Source organism: Eurosta solidaginis, chromosome 5, assembly GCF_040869045.1.
Source record: "Eurosta solidaginis isolate ZX-2024a chromosome 5, ASM4086904v1, whole genome shotgun sequence".
Classification (NCBI taxonomy): Eukaryota; Metazoa; Arthropoda; class Insecta; order Diptera; family Tephritidae; genus Eurosta; species Eurosta solidaginis.
In genome coordinates this window covers 251,710,706-251,728,580 of record NC_090323.1, presented here as the reverse complement: position 1 = coordinate 251,728,580, position 17,875 = coordinate 251,710,706, and the positions used below count along the sequence as shown (strand labels likewise).

General features: G+C 36.0%; 1 protein-coding gene across 2 annotated transcripts; it reads right to left on the bottom strand.

Moving 5' to 3' along the window:
- Positions 1–4,073: 4,073 nt before the first annotated feature.
- On the bottom strand, positions 4,074–16,419 carry LOC137253210 (uncharacterized). 2 transcript variants are annotated; one of them, XM_067789748.1, is made up of 3 exons: positions 16,284–16,419; positions 15,682–16,197; positions 4,074–5,926 (listed from the first exon to the last, which is right to left on the bottom strand). In XM_067789748.1, the coding sequence occupies exons 1-3, from the start codon at positions 16,309–16,311 to the stop codon at positions 5,868–5,870; spliced, it is 603 nt and encodes a 200-aa protein (XP_067645849.1). In that variant the 5' UTR covers positions 16,312–16,419; the 3' UTR covers positions 4,074–5,867. The 2 variants fall into 2 exon arrangements, with proteins under 2 accessions (XP_067645849.1, XP_067645850.1); XM_067789749.1 differs by lacking the exon at positions 4,074–5,926 and adding an exon at positions 5,942–15,599.
- Positions 16,420–17,875: the final 1,456 nt, after the last annotated feature.

Here is a 17,875-nt window from a genome sequence, read left to right as displayed (position 1 = left end):
AATAATTGATTGAGCCATGTCCGTCCGTCCGTCTGTCCGTTAACACGATAACTTTAGTAAATATTGAGATATCTTCACCAAATTTGGTACACAAGCTTATCTGGACCCTGGATTGGTAATGAAAATGAGCGAAATCGGATGATAACTACGCCCACTTTTTATATATATAACATTTTGGAATACCCAAAAAATCTGATTATTTAGTAAATAAAACACCTAGAATTTTGAAGTTTGACTTGTAGACTGATATTGAGACTCTTGATAAAAATTTGGAACATTTTTTTAAAATGGGCGTGGCACCGCCCACTTGTGATAAAATCAATTTTACAAATATTATTAATCATAAATCAAAAATCGTTAAACCTATCGTAACAAAATTCGGCAGAGAGTTTGCCCTTACCATAAGGAATGCTTCAAAGAAAAAATAACGAAATCGGTTAAGGACCAAGCCCACTTTTATATAAAAGATTTTTTAACAGTGTCGTGGACGAATAAAATAAGCTATATCTTTATACCAATGGTATTTCATTTCCCAAGTGGATTTATTACAAGAAATGGGAAACACTTCAAATTTAAAAAATGGGCGTGGCTACGCCCCTTTTATGACTAAGCAATTTTCTATGTTTCGGGAGCCATAACTCGTAGTAAAATTAACGGATCGTAATAAAATTCGGTACACAAATTATCCCTATAGCAGGAAATATTTCTAGAAAAAATGGACGAGATCGGTCAAAGACCACGCCCACTTTTATATAAACGATTTTAAAGAAGAGTCTTAGACGAAAATAATAAGCTATATCTTGGCGAAAAAGAGATTTGTATCAATAGAATTTAACTTTTTGAATTGAATTATAACATTTAATAGAAATACACTAAAATTAAAAAAATGGGCGTGGCATCGCCCTTTTAATGGTTAAGCAATTTTCTATGTTTCGGGAGCCATAACTCGAAGGAAAATTAACATATCGTAATAAATTTGGGTACACATATTTTTCTTAAGTTAAATCTTAGCGAAAAATAGTTTTGTACCAATCGTATTTTTATTGTTCTGTTATATTTTTATTTTAAAATAAACAGTAGGGAAATCCCCATATCTGAAGGAAAACTGCATTATTACCTGCTCAAGGTCATAGGTGTTAGCCTCTGTATCCCTTTTGCTTCTTTTAAACGAAAATTAGTTCAGAATAGAACCAAATGTAGATATATGTATTATTGCGCAGCCTTGTAACACTATTAAGCAAACAAAACAAACAACAATAGCATTTCAAGTGTACAGCTGGGTATGTAATGTTCGGTTTCACCCGAACTTAGACTTCCTTACTTGTTTTTTTTTTAATTTTATACAGTTTATAATACAAACTTAAGCAATTGAACAATAAGTCTAAATTCTAAAAATTTATTGTAAAAGAAAGTTAAAAAATTTGAAAATAGGAACTTGTACACTCTTCTGGTTTTGATCCAAGACGCAATAAAAGACAGTCGAAGTCAATATTACAAAATGGAGTCGCATTTGACAAAACTCACACTCATAAATTGAAATGTTGCTGCTTGACCTATCTGCGGCACTGATTTTTTCATTATCATAAAAAAATACTACATTAATGCCTTTCCGAAATTTGAAATAACGTGCAGGAAAATAACGCTTGTGGTCTGTACTTCGATTTGTGGGAAGGTTTAGTTCCTTTTCCTGAGAGGAAATGAAACCGAAACCAATTCAAAATTCATCGTTCAACGTCAAAACCTCGACTATTAAATCGATTCACGTAAAAATGTCATTAGTAGATATTGGAGAAGCCATAACGAAATGTACTCCTTTGGCATGTTAACTTATTCAGGTAAAAGTCTAGAACAGGAATCTACTGCTAATACGCGTCTAAAAATATCGAGAGAGGTGACCTCGACAACAATAATCCGAAGGCGGAAAAGAAAAATTGTATCTCTGTCCAGAGATATCTGCAGTTGAAGTTGGCAATTTTCCTGTGGTTGTTGTAATGTTTTTGTGCACTGAAAAATATTTTGTGTATAAGGGGATTTTGCACGCATTTACCTCATACCACCTCATTGGTGAACCGGCCAGTTTAATTTTTTATAAGCTTGTCTGAAGGCCGTCAACGCAACCCGGGGCCATTTTTCGGGTTTTCGTCAATATCTTTTGAACGAGCTAAAATTTTTATTTCCGCATTCGAATTATTGTTATCGAGGTCAATCGCGCCTTTTGACACTTCTCTGGATATTTTTGGGTGCGTATTAAAAGTCGACCTTCTGTACTATTAATTCCGTCTGTTCGGAACATTCGTCTTCATTTAAGAATTTGGGGAATCGGTTTATATTTGGAATATTATGTATATACTTATTTGATATATTCGGACCTCTTGAGGTAGTATCAAATGAACGTATTCCGAATAATCTGAATTAACGTTTTATCTGGAACGCTTCCATGAATACTTAACGGAAAAGAGCTTTCCGAAATTTCAGAATAAAAAGATCAATACTCCCTGTGTAGCAGGACCGCACAAAAGCTTAACTCTTCTGTCAAAGTCAAGGTAGGAATATAAAGTTCTAAGACAATAAGCCATTTTATTTTTGTTTTTGTCAGTTCATTGCGGCTGCTGAGTAGCGTATCACCCCATCTCGGCTGCCTGTTCAAAATCGTGCTATCTCAAAATATGTTTCAAAAATTTCCCAATTCAGGATTTGTCACAAAACCGCCATATATTAGAGTTAGATTGAAGAACGCTTCATCTCAGAATGCTTTTCATTAACTCCCACTTATGACAAAATGCATTGAACTTATGCTCATATAGGGAGTTTTTGAAAAAAATTATGAATAAAATTCTAAGGTACGGCATTCTTCAAACAATTTCTGAAAGAATGACCAAACCAACATAACTTTATAATTCACGACATATTTAGTAGAAAATTAATTATTTCCCCCAAAACCTGTTGGCATTTACAAATTTCTTATCACTACTAATATACTACCAAAGATAATTTTCTACTAGAATTTTCACTGAAGGGTATTGAATTGTTCCCCGTTTTCCTTACTTCGGCAAAGCAACCCGTCCAGATTTTTCAATTTGGGAGTGTCTAAGATCTGTCATCATTGGAGAACAAACCTCTAGTAATTGAATCATGCAATCATGCCAACAAATGTAACTTTGGACTGAGTAGTCGATTGTATAATAAAGTCCTCTGTCAGCGAACGAAGATCATGATCTACAAATCACTTTTTATACCCGTCATTCTATATGGTGCAGAAGCACATACCATGACAGCATCAGAAGAGGCGAGTGTTCGAGAGAAAAGTTCTTCGAAAGATTTATGGGCCTATATGTGTCGACGACGGCGAGTCTTAATGAGACACCAACATAGTACAGCGAATTAAAACACAGCGGCTACGTTAGCTAAGTCATTTATTGCGAATGAAAGATGATGCCACAACCATATAAGTATTTTTATAGGAACCCGCCTAAAGAAGCAGAAGAAGAGGACGGCACCCACTCCGCTGTGAGGACTTCTACTTTAAAATTAAAAAAAGAAATGTTCTCGATTATATTGGTATTTTTGCATAATCTTCCTATCAGTGGCTTGCAAGGTTGTTCCCCAAGTAAAAAGGTCAGAGACTTCAGCATTTAACAAGTTGTATTTCTGACAACTAACACAGTTTATGTCGCATGCGTTAAAGTGGAACAACCTATATTCTAGTATCTTGGTTACACACGAACTTATACACCTTTACTTGTTTTTTAAAAGCTGCGTGACTCATTTTTACTTTGTGTTTTCCTATTCATGGCTGCCAACAGTGCAGGTGTTTTCATGACGCAAATGGACTGGATCTTTGCTTCATGGCAGCAGATTACGTTTTGTCCTCGCTGCCCATCAAACCCATAATTTCCGCTTCTTCACAAATCCTCCGGCGAGGGTTGTTAAGATGATGATGCCAATGTCGTCCGCATATGCCAGTGAACTAAGGGTGTGTCGTCTTCCTTCCTCGCCTGTATGAGGGGTCGGCCAACGGAATGCATTCCATATTCTTCATGTTGGCATATTTCTGACAATTCAAAGGAAGATAATTCTTAAAATTTGTATAAATATCTTTATTAATAAACACAAATATGTACATTAAGGTGTATACAGGTATCGCAATGCTTATGGAGTACAGACTAACACTAAAACATGAACTACATATTAAAGTAGGCACATAAATTTAATCATGTATGTAAATTAGACAAATGCATTAGATACAAAAAAAAAGTTTCAAAATACCGCCCCTGAATATAAAGCAACATCACCTCGGCACATACATTTTTATTTGTTTTGAACATTCTAAAAGCAGCCTGAATCGTTTTTTTTTTTGGAACTTGGTTATTTAATATTTAGTATCAAAATGCATGTGTGATTTATTTGACCGTGGGAAGTAACCAATTTCATCTAACGTCCTTTAGAGCTCTGGACGGTTTAACATAGTCAATTTCTATAGTTTTGTAAAAATAAAAAACATACATTAAGGAGCTTAAAGGCGATTAGCTGCTAAAACTGAGTAAGTGGGAATATTCCTGTAAACCAGTTTAACCGCACTACGCCACTGTTGGAAGGATATACAAAATTTGTAGTAGTCTTTCTTTATATAACTTCAAATTTGAGGGATATTCTTTTGCAAATTTTTCAACCCGCCTAATGTACCTACATATACATATACATACATATACACAAATTTTACTAAAATTGATAAATAAATTACAGATTTAGTTACATAAGTATATTATTTTTCGTGGAGAAATAAATATTATTCAGCAAATTCAGTTCCGTTTCCACATAATTAAGCTATCATGTATGTACATTAGGGTTTTTTTTTTTAATTTTCCAGCGCGTGAACAAAAATTTTTCACAAATGTATTTTGTTGTTGTGTGTTGAAAACTTTTGACAGGTAAATGGAAAACTTTCTACGTATTCTATGGTTTCCAGACAGAGGGAATATCCGTAATATGTTAATAGTTTAAAATTTTCTATAAATAAATGTTGATACATTTATAAAGGTCACATCCAGAGCTGCTCAACCCCTTTACGCTTATAGCACTTTTGTTTTTGTTTTGCCCTGAAGAATAGGCACAGATACAAACTCTCACTTTGAATATAAAAAACAAATTTCATAGCACTCCCATATGTCCTCACATATAAAGTGGTCCATCATCAAATTCTCCAAACGTCTTGCTTGCAATTTTTTTCTATGCGCTAAGCCGTTTCTGAGTCACAGCGCGGAAGGCGCTAACATTCTGTAAAACTTTGCATGGTCCTAGATTAGTTACAAATGCAGCTATGTCGTTAAAATTTTGTATTTTGACCCGGGGTCAGTATTCCATAGCACAATTGTGCTCTCATTGGGTATGCGAAAGGGTATTATGCATGAATTTTATATGAAAGTGCAAAAAAAAGCACTTCCATATGAAACCAAGGCACTTCGCTATGATATTCAAATTTACACTATCAAATTTACACTATCAAATTGACACCTCAAAATTTTTCAAAAAAATTTTAGCACTGAGAAAAGTTTTTATCCAAATTTTATTCATTAATTCCTTTTCAAAATTAATTTATTCAAAATTCTTTTAATATTTTTTTTTTCAGTTTAAACAAGTTTCAGTGTACATATAATTTTGTATATGTATTGTGATTTGCATTTAAATATACAAATTTTTGAACAGCCCTGGTCACACCAATCATCTGGTAATATGATGAACTTGAAATATTCTAATACAAAATGTTGCTGTGAGTGCCCTAACTGGGTTTTAATATTCAGCACTTCATATGTCCAAATAAAATTATTATTAAACGAATGTCTCATTTATAAGGATATCACTTAAATCTATTATCCACGCTGCATTGGGAATAAACCTGCACAGCTTCCTCGTCGTACAATTTGGATATCTGCGAATGATAAAAAATAAAAATTACGTTAATATACTGATTTATGTGCGCATATAGGCAAGTGTAACTATAATATTCTGTATTTATTACACCCAGATTTATTTGCACACATCATATTATTCCTTAAATCGCATTACGGTAGCTTGTAACGTTATAAAATAACTGAGGTAGCTATAGACCTCCCTATGTAAAAATTATCAGTGAATGTCTTAAGATAACCGGGGTTTAACATCGCAAAATTTAGATTTTCGGAAATATCCCGCCCCCTGATGCTCTCAGTTCCGGCTGGTCCAGCATCAAATTCTCCAAAAGTCTTGCTTGCAAATTTTTTTTATGCGCTAAACCGTTTCTGAGTCACAGCGCGGAAGGCGATAACATTCGGTCAAACTTTGTATGGTCCTAAATTAGTTACAAATGCAGCTATGTCGTCAAAATTGTGTATTTTGACCCGTGGTCAGTATTCCATAGCACAATTGTGCTCTCATTGGGTATGCGAAAGGGTATTAACTTAAAATTTTTGGAGACCTATGATTTTGACTATCACTGGGGTCGCCAAGAGCAAAGACTAAAAATTTTGAAAAGCAGTCAGTTATTTCTTAGATATATTTTGTTATGCAGATGTGATAGCTCAGTGTAATTATGGTTATGCATATTAGTTATAGTAACCGTGGGTGAATGACGGGGTGTAATGGTAGCGTACTCTCCTACTATACAGAAGCTCCTGGGCTCAAGGCCCGGGGAACCAAATTAAAAACAAGCATTTCTAAGCGCGGGCGCTTCTCTGCAGTGATTTGGAAAACACTACGAGTGCATTTCTGCCATGCAAAGCTTTTCAGGGAAAATTCACATGCCTTTCAGATGCATATAAGATTTAGGTCCCGTCTCACCAATTTGTTGGAAACAACTAAATAAAAAAAGAACGATTCAAATTGGAAGGGAAGTTCGATCTTAATCTCCGTGCAGGCATAGTGTGCCTTTTGTTTATTTTCTTTTTACTACCAGCGGGCTAGGAGGCTTGAAATTTTTGTAATTATATTGTAACGAATTTACTTGCAAATCCTCTTATTTGCCCTTCTGATAAGTTCGAATCACTAAACTGTTGAATAAATAACTCCAATATGTAATAATGCAAAATGGCCTTTATTAAAGTACTTCACAATAACACTGAAACTTTGCAACGAATAGCTTGCTTAATAACCAAACTGATTGATAGCTCAAATGAAACTCTACTATTCAAAATAATACTGCTCTTGCTCGCTAGATAGCGTCATAATCGAAATCTCAAATCAAACTAAATTCCAGCGCCTCTACACTTGTTGCCTTTTATACTCTTTGATTTCAACGTTCGCATTTTCCAGAATCTACTAGTCCATCAGCTCTCAAACTTCTCAGCTGTAACTACAATTGCACAATTTTATAGCTTTTCTTTTTGCATACTTTCAGGAGTATCTCAGATATATGCATGTGTTTGTGCATTGACTCTCCGCTGCTCGTATACGTACATGGTACATATGTGTAGACGCAATTATTGTTTCGTTTATGTAGATACATTATGATTGAATTATTGATGTGAATTCGCGTCACTGCTTAGCATCGGCTTAGAGATAGCAGCACCCCTTAGTTTTGCTAATATTCGTAACAATATAATATCGCAGTGAAATTTATTTAGTTATAATTGTGTTCGATACAAAGTTCAGAAAAGAATAATATTTTCACAAAATGTCTGACATATTTAACAAACTGATATGTGATTGCTATAACATAAGATTACAAGTATATAAAAACCAAGTACAAACAACACCCCCTCTCAATCACATAAGTTTAGACTTTTACACAATTGTGTAAATCTTCTGTAATCCAAAGACTTCGTAAATACATCAGCTATTTGATTTTGAGTGTTAATATATTCTAATTTGACATTTCCTCTGGTAATGTGGTCACGAATGAAATGATGTTTGATGTCAATATGCTTTGATCTTTTACTTTCTGAATTTTTTGCCATCGCAATACAGCCTGCGTTATCTTCATACATCAGTACTGGTGATTGCGCAGTTATAATATTTAAATCGGTCAAAACACCTCGAATCCATAACCCTTCCGCAATTGCTTGACTTAAGGCAATGTATTCAGCTTCACTTGACGATGTTGCAACTATTGCTTGCTTTCGGCTTCCCCAAGATATCGGACAGCCATATACGAAAAATACAAAACCACTTACTGATTTTCTGTCTAATGTGGCTGATGCTCAATCAGCATCTGCATAGCCTGTAAGTTCTGAACAATTAGCTTTCTTGTAAACCAAGTCTAAGTTCTTTGTTCTCTTGAGATATCTGACAATTCGTTTCAATACCTGCCAATGGGTTTCACTAGGTTGTGGTTGGAATCTACCCATGTAACCTACATGATAGCATATGTCTGGACGTACACTTAACATCAGATACATTAAACTGCCTAAGAGTTCACGATATGGTTTTTCAGTTCGTTTTCCATTATCTAGCGACATCTGCAAACCTTTCTCTATTGGTGTTTTTGCAGGATTACAATCTGTCATTCCAAATTTTTCCAATATTCTATCAATATGGCTTCTTTGACTCATCTTGAGAACACCGCTCTTCTGCTCATAATCAATTTTTGTCCCAAGATAGTATCGTAAGGGACCACAATCAGACATCTTAAAAATTTTGCCAAGCTCTTTTTTCAGTTGTTCAATTACTTCCAAATTACTTCCAGAAATGAGTATGTCATCAACATATAAAATTAGATATAATACGTTAGTAGCAGAAATTTTAAAATAGAAACAGTAATCATGCTTAGAATGTTAGAAACCATTTGCCAACAAAAATGAATTAAATTTCTCATTCCAACATTTAGGACTTTGCTTTAAACCGTAAAGCGATTTTCGAAGTTTACATACCAATCCCTCCGATGCTTCAAAACCTTCGGGAACTGCCATAAAAATGTCTTCTTTTAAAGTGCCGTACAAAAATGCTGTTTTTACATCTAGTTGGTGTAAATAGTAACCCTTTTGCAACTGATCGCCAACACAATGCGGACAGTTGTCAACTTTGCCAGAGGAGCGTACGTTTCTTCGTAATCAACACCAGCCTTCTCTAAGAAACCTTTCGCAACCAATCTCGCTTTGTGACGCACTGGATTTCCATCAGCATCCTCCTTCACACGAAAGATCCATTTTGATTTTAGTAACGTAACATTAGGTGGATGTGGAACTAATTCCCAAACACGGTTTTCGTTCATTGAGTTTAGCTCTTCATTGATAGCCTTCATCCACAATTCTTTGCCAGACCTATTTTCGATATCTGCGTATGTAAGTGGTTCACATGGGGCATCCAAAATTGCTGAATACCCAGAAATATATTGCATAAATCTATTTTTGAATCTTTCACTTCAGTGAGTCTGTGATTCGTCTTCTTGAATATTGGAAGTACCATTTTCACTATAATAAGAATATTCACCAACATCAGAATCTTCCACATCATCTTCAGGACAGCCACTCCCGTCATCTCTATACTGATTTTCGTTAATTTTGTCAGGAGAGGAATAAGCATAAATTTCACCTTCCTCCCCCTCTTGCTGATGACGTACGTCAACGAGCAAATAGTTCCTGTCCTCATCAGATGATTTGTTTGGTAGTTTGAATGGATACATGAGTTCGTTAAAACGAACGTCCCTTGCTATTACAATTTTTTCTTTATTTATATCCCACAGTCTATAACCGTTAGGAGCATACCCCATCATAGCAACCTCAATGGATTTAACATCGAGTTTCTTCGATTTATGTTGAAGGATCCATGCAAATGCCTTGCAACCGAAAACCCTTAGTTTGGATACATCAGGCTTTTGATTGTACCATAATTCAGCGGGGTTTTTTTTTTAAATTAAGACTTCAGCAAGGATTTCTATTTAGAATATAATATGCGGCAAGCACTGCTTCGCCCCAAAACATCTTTGGAATACCGCTTTCGATTAGCATGGCCCTTATTCTTTCAACAAGTGTTCTATTGAATCGTTCAGCGACACCATTTTGCTGTGGCGAATAAGCTATAGTGCATTGAATTTGAATACGCTTCTGTTTCAAGAAGGATATAGCTTGTTAAGACATATACTCAGGCCCTTGATCGACAGTTATCATTGCAATAGAGATAGTATGCATTGACGGTACCAAAGCTTCGTACTCAACTAGCTTTTCATAAACTTCCGATTTCTTTTTAATTAAATATATAACCGCGAAATGACTAAAATCGTCTATGAAGCTTACAAAATATTTGTACCCATCCCATGTTATCGGATCAAAAGGACCGAATATATCTGTATGAATCCTTTCTAGCGAACGTGATGATGTTGGACGACTACCGTTAAATGAACTTCGGCACTGCTTTCCTTGAATACATACATCACAGAAACCAACCGGCATATATGTTTCCAAGCCACGAACCATTTGATTTTGAACAAGATCTTGAACTGAACTATCACTTGCGTGACCCATTCGTTTATGCCACAAGTACTTTCATCAATTTTACTCAAATGAGACTCCCTTTTACAATCCAGCTGCATTTCATAGATATTTCAATTTTTATATGCCTTCAGTATTGTTACGCCTCCCTTTTGAAAAAACGCAACATCACCAGAAAATCTTATTGTTATTCCTACAGACGTCAGTTTTGGAACTGACAGTAAGCTATCTCGAAGATTTGGGACAAATAAAACTTCCTTAATGGTAACAAAAGCACTATTGGACCAACCATCAATACAACCCACCGAACTAGCTTGGATACATTGCTTCTCTTTTGCTACACTAATAACAACCGAATTCTGTAAATCTTCCGATGTAGAAAAACAGTCGCCCCAGAGTCAATCTTAAAAACAACAGTATTTCTCAAAGATTCCCGCTTAGTAGATGATAGAAGTGAAGTCATAAAACATACTGATTTGAAGCTCGATGCCGCGCTGGCTTTGCTTTGCGGCAATTTCATATGGCCCCGCTTCTTGCATCTATGGCAAACCCCAGTGAATTTCTTATATTCTCCAGAAAATGCTGCAACTTTATCAACATCACATTGCCCATCTTCCCGATCTATACGTTTAGCTTCCTTTGCTAAAAGCCGCTGCTTCACCAGATCAACATTAAGTTCTGCTTCGCTCATATTCTCAAGAGCTGTAACAACAGGATCATAAACCTCGGGTAAGGTTGCAAATAATTGCCCAACAACATTATTCTCTGCAACAGTTGCTCCGGACGATTTGAGTTTACGTATAAGCTCATCAAAAACCAGAAAATGTTTGCGTAAATAATCACTTTTCTTTATTTTTAAATTGGCTAACTGTTTACGTACCAATGTCTGACTCGAAACAGACTTCTTCTCAAAAGTGCATTCCAATGCTGCCCACATCTCTTTGGATGTTTCCTTCTCTCGAACATACTCCAGGTATTCATCGGCAATTAAGCTGACCAAAACTGATTTCGCTTTCTTATCCTTTTTGCTGAACTGCTCTGCCAAGTTCTGCTCTGCCGGAGGAGCCTCCTTTATGACTTCAAGAAGGTCCAGTGCATCTAAATGTAGTTGCACGCGAAAACTCCAGTTTTCAAAATTTTTACCATGAAATTGCAAGATTCCATGAGACGAGTCTTTCTTGCTATCGCCCATAACCTTTTGTAATTATATAATATCGCAGTGAAATTTATTTAGTTATAATTGTGTTCGATACAAAGTTCAGAAAAGAATAATATAATTTCCACAAAATGTCTGACATATTTAACAAACTGATTGTGATTGCTATAACATAAAATTACAAGTATATATAAAAACCAAGTACAAACAACAAATATACACGCGGCCGGTCTGTCTGTCAAGTTGTTGCCAGCGCAACCCAACTTCCTCATGGATCTAGGGGGTGGGAGGGCGTTATGACCTTGAAGGTTTCATGTGGTCATACTAAATCGTTCCCGAGATGGTCGGGCTGGTGCCTTAATGGTGCTTCTTACCTGAACGTACAGGCTCTGCATCCGGCAAAGGACCATCAATATCGATAACACTCCCCAAGGCCTTCGGGGAGTGTCCTTATTGCTACAACAACACCAACAACAACAACGGTAGTTAACGATAGATACTTACGGTAACATTTGTTATCACAGCATTGGTCACTGTTACAACAGTTACGGTAACAATGATTACAATTATAAAAGTTGTGGTATCAGTATATTTGAAAAAAATAATAACGGTAACAATAATTCCCTACAACTACTTGCGATAATATTAGTCGACAATATTCGAGACGACAGTTGTACCGGTATCAACAATTTCTGGAATAATAGTGACGGAGCATAGGTTAAAATTACTATATTTACGGAATCATTACAAATGTACAATAATTTATGCCTGTTATATATTAAAGCTGCAGTCATAGAAATTTTTATTTTAAAATGATATTTCCATACAATTTTCCAAATATAGCAGCTTCATAACGGCTGCTGCGGTGCGGTGGTAGCGTGCTTGCCTACCACACCACAGGTCCTGGGTTTAAGGTGTGGCAAAAGCTAAATCAAAAACTTTAGAAAAAAGTTGTCTCAATCAGAAAAAGACATTTCAAATCGGATTCGCCCCTCGACCATGACAAGCTTCCCAGCGAAAATTCAACTGCTCTTCAAATGCCGTTTTGAGTCGGCATAAAACATGTAGCTCCCGTCCCGTAGTACGTAGAAGCACATCGCTAATTGGCAGAGAAGTTTGACCGAAATCTTCGGAGGTATATTGCGCCTTGTATTTCCTCTTTATTTTTAGAGCCTCATACACCTATTTGATATTTTATGAAAGAAAGGGGTAAATTTTCTAAGTCACCATTCAGACTTCGCTAAACCTTGACTACTGTATGACACGCCTTGACTGTCTCCAATAGGGGCTGAAATTAATGTTATATTTTTGGCCGTGCATTGTTAAAAGTTTGAGCCCGAATTTGAAACTTTATTGTATTGTTTTATGACCAAACCAAATTTGGTTCAACTTGGCTTCAATTTTAAACCCGGGAAATCTAAACTTGTTTTAAAAGAAAGTACACAAAGTACGATCCTTTAACAGGTTTCGTAGTGTGCTATCAAATCCATGTAACAAAACATATACTTAACACTTAATATGTATAACAATATTTTGTGAATAATAAATATATTTTAAAAAACTAAAAAAAACACGATTTTAAATATTTAGTTTTAAAATCCACAATCCACTTAGATATTTGATGTTGAAAGCACCGTAGCACAGAGGGTCGTGTCTCCGCTATTAAGCACAACTCGTTTTGTAGCGAGTTCTTTAACCACCGCCGCTAATTGCCCTAGATGGGTCTAACTCTCCTTTGCACGCCCAGCCTAGAGTGTTACAAACAAGCATACATACAAGTGAGCTAATACAAGCGTGTTAAAAAGAAACCCTTTTCGCCACTGAAATTTTTATTAAAAGACTTTCAACGCCAATATTGAACTTGTCGGTCGTTTTTATTTTAAAACCATGATTTAATCACAAGAGGTTTGCTCGACAGACACATTTTTTGAAAATTGCAGCCATTTTGCTCCCAAATCGAATTGACATCCGTTAACTGTGTTGTTTCTTTGCGAATTTTCGAAAAATATTAGTAGTAGAAATAGGAAGCAATCAGTTTACAAATGCCCGATAAGTACTGAACTGCATAATTCCTTAGAATTTTTTTTTTTAATTTTATTGTGAATCTATTAACTATGCCTCGTCTATAAGTATGGCTGAACATTGAACATAGGTAATTTTATGAAAAGTGAGGGCACCACGAAATCGTGCACTTTCGTAAACCTATGAATATACGAAACCTAAACTAATTCAAAATTCATCGTTTAGTGTCAAAACCTCGACTATTAAATCGATTCACCTAAAAATGTCATTAGTAGATATTGGAGATGCCATAACGAAATGTACTCATTGGGCATGTCAACTTATTCAGGTAGAAGTGTAGAACAGGAGTCTACTGCTAATACGCGTCCAAAAATATCGAGAGAGGTTACCTCGACAACAATAATCCGAAGGCGGAAAAGAGAAATTGTATCTCTGTCCGGAGATATTTGCAGTTGAAGTTGGCAATTTTCATGTGGTTGTTGTAATGTTTTTGTGCACTGAAAAAGATTTTGTGTCCAAAGGGATTTTGCACACATTTAATTTTGAACCCACCTCATTGGTGAACCGGCCAGGGTAATTTTTTATAAACTCGGCTGAAGGCCGTCAACGCAACCCGGGGACATTTTTCGGTTTTTCGACAATATCTTTTAAACGGGCTAAAATTTTTATTTCCGCCTTCGAATTATTGTTACCGAGATCAATACGCGTCTTTTGACACTTCTCTGAATATTTTTGGGCGCATATTAAAAGTCGACCTTCTGTTCTATTAATTACGTATGTTCGGAATATTCGTCTCCATTTAAGAATTTGGAGAATCGGTTTGTATTTGAAATATTATGTATATACTTATTTGATATATTCGGAGCTCGTGAGGTAGTATCAAATGAACGTATTCCGAATATTCTAAATTAACGGTTTATCCGGAACGCTTCAATGAATACTTAACGGAAAAGATCTTTCCGAAATTTCAGAATAGAAAGGTGAATACTCCCTGCGTAGCAGGACCGCACAAAAGCTTAACTCTTCTCTCAAAGTCAAGGTAGGAATATAAAGTTCTCAGACAATAAGCCATTTTCTTTTATTTTTGTTTTTGTCAGTTCATTGCGGCTGCGGAGTAGCGTATCACCCCATATCGGCTGCCTGTTCAAAATCGTGCTATCTCAAAATATTTTTCAAAAATTTCCCGATTTGTCACAAAACCGCCCTATATCAGAGGTAGATTGAAGAACGCTTCATCTCAGAAAGCTTTTCATTAACTTCCTCTTTTGAACTTTGAACTTAGGGAGTTTTTGAAACAAATTTTGAGATAGTGCATTTTTGAATAAAATTCTAACGTACGGCATTCTTCAAACAATTTCTGAAAGAATGACCAAACCTACATAACTTTATAATTCACGAAATATTTAGTAGAAAATTAATTATTTCCCCCAAAACCTGTTGGCTTTTACAAATTTATTATCACTACTAATATACTACCAAAGATATTTTTCTACTACAATTTTCACTGAAGGGTTTTGAATTATTCCCCGTTTTCCTTACTCCGTAAAAGCAACCTGTCCAGATTTTTCAACTTGGGAGTGTCAAAGATCTGTCATCATTGGAGAACAAGCCTCTAGTAATTGAATCATGCTTTAAAACAATCTTGAGATTTTAGACTTGTTGTTCAAAAAAATTTAAAATTTAACGCGAATTGTATTTAAAAATACAGTAGTAAATTGAGAGGCTTCCAATTTGGTGTGTAAGAGTTTGAAAAATTGCTTAAACAGTTTAATGGCTTAAAACTTAGGCGCATATCTTTAACTGTAAGGTATAATAGTTTAAAGAAGTAAAACTTAATAAAAAACTTTTTAATTGATTTTAAGGGACCACTCTAACGTACAGATAGATGCATGTGAGTCTGTAGTTGTGTTTAACGAGTCGATATATGAACTATCCTCCAAGCAAAGTTGTGAGCAAAGTTGATTACAAAACAAAAAGGTAACTGACTATGTGACCCCTTCAAAAACAGCCCAACCAAAAGAAACCTTAAAAATAAAAACACGGATTTCACAATTCCATATTTCTAAACACGTACTCATCATTCTCTTAGCAGAAGTTATCACTTACCCGCTCCACAAAGTCGTGCACAATCGAACTTTTGTGGATTCTGATATTGTTGCTGATTACTCGCACAGATGGGATTATATTCCGAGGTCGTTGGACAATTACCAAAACAGTTAAGAAATAGTGGTGATGAAGTGGTTGGTGCAGTGAATGGTGCTATTGTTGCAATCATAGGACGATTATTTATAAACACAACATTCGCGTCAGTATTTGTATTGCTGTTGTTGTTATTATTTTGTTGAACGTTCGATGACTGTTGTTGTTGTTGTGGTGTTGCTGTTGTTTCAGCTGTCATTATTGGAGTACTGGTTGTCTGCGGCCGTCGATCATTGCTGAATATTAACGGTTCCCCAGGGCCAGGACGCCTTGATTGCGGGCGAGCAAAAGGGTTGAGATCGAAATCTCCGCCGGATGGATTGAATATAGAGCCAAAATCGAATTGCCGTTTTAATCGAGGTGTGTTTGCATTTTCTGCTAGTGGAACTGCGTGCGCCATTGTGTTTATTGTGGAGAGCAGCACTGAGTGGTTAAAAGAGAAGGTTGGTATTATTTATTAAATATTCAAAAATAACTCGTTGCCTTTCAAACTTTACACCCACACATACCTGTCAAACAAAAACAACGCATCTGCATTATTTTAAATATAAATAAAGAATATCTAGGCTTTTATTTAGTATTTAATTTACAAAAATGTTTACACTTCACTATGCAAAACTTGACTGGTTTGTTGCTCAGCGTTCGACTAGCTTTAAGTAAGCATAAGTAAGCTGAGATTAAATAAAACAAGTAAGGATGGGACTGTCTTCGGCTGTGCCGAAGACTTCATACCTTTCATGAATGGAGCTGAACAATAATCTTATCCCGTTCTTAATCCCCAAATAATCGGATGTATAAGATAAGAAATATATAGTGAACAGATGTACATACTTACACGATTTTTAAGATAAATATAAAATAAACAAGAAAGGAAGGTTAAGTTCGGGTGTAACCGAACATTACATACTCAGTTGAGAGCTAAGGTGACAACATAAGGGAAAATAACCATGTAGGAAAATGAACCGAGGGAAACCCTGGAATGTGTTTGTATGACATGTGTATCAAATGAAAGACATTAAAGAGTAGTTTATGAGGGAGTGGGCCATAGTTCTATAGGTGGACGCCATTTAGGGATATAGCCATAAAGGTGGATCAGGGTTGACTCTAGAATGCGTTTGTACGATATGGGTATCAAATGAAAGGTATTAATGAGTATTTTAAAAGGGCGTGGACCTAAGTTCTATAGATGGACGCCTTTTCGAGATATCGCCGTAAAGATGGACCAGGGGTGACTCTAGAATGCGTTTGTACGATATGGGTATCAAATGAAAGGTGTTAATGAGCATTTTAAAAGGGAGTAATCCTTAATTCGATAGGCGGACGCCGTTTCGAGATATCGCCATAAAGGTGGCCCAGGGGTGACCCTAGAATTTGTTTGCACAATATGGGCATCAAACGAAAGGTGTTAATGAGTATTTTAAAAGGGAGTGGGCCTTAGTTCTATAGGTGGACGCCGTTTCGAGATATCGCCATAAAGGTGGGCCAGGGGTGACTCTAGAATACGTTTGTGCAATATGGGTATCAAACGAAAGGAGTTAATGAGTATTTTAAGAGGGAGTGGGCCTTAGTTCTATAGGTGGACGCATTTTCGAGGTATCGCAATAAAGGTGGACCAGGGGTGACTCTAGACTTTATTTGTACGATATGGGTATCAATTGAAAGGTGTTAATGAGTATTTTTAAAAGGGAGTGGGCCTTCGTTTTATAGGTGTTCGCCTTTTCGAGATATCGCCATAAAGATGGACCAGGTGTGACTCTAGAATGCGTTTGTACGATATGGGTATCAAATGAAAGGTATTAATGAGTATTTTACAAGGGAGTAATCCTTAGTTCCATAGGTGGACGCCGTTTCGAGATATCGCCATAAAGGTGGGCCAGGGGTGACTCTAGAATTCGTTTGTGCAATATGGGTATCAAATGAAAGGAGTTAATGAGTATTTTAAGAGGGAGTGGGCCTTTCTGGACCAGGGGTGACTCTAGACTTTGTTTGTACGATATGGGTATCAAATGAAAGGTGTTAATGAGTATTTTTAAAAGGGAGTGGGCCTTCGTTCTATAGGTGTTCGCCTTTTCGAAATATCGCCATAAAGGTGGACCAGGGG

What these genes read in the sequence shown, in the direction of transcription:
- LOC137253210 (XM_067789748.1), bottom strand. Translation starts at nt 16,311, where the DNA reads ATGCAGATGCGTTGTTTTTGTTTGACAG. An exon ending in GCGTTGTTTTTGTTTGACAG is followed by an intron (nt 16,198 to 16,283) that starts GTATGTGTGGGT and finishes TTAACCACTCAG; the next exon opens with TGCTGCTCTCCACAATAAAC. An exon ending in TGCACGACTTTGTGGAGCGG is followed by an intron (nt 5,927 to 15,681) that starts GTAAGTGATAAC and finishes TATCATTCGCAG; the next exon opens with ATATCCAAATTGTACGACGA.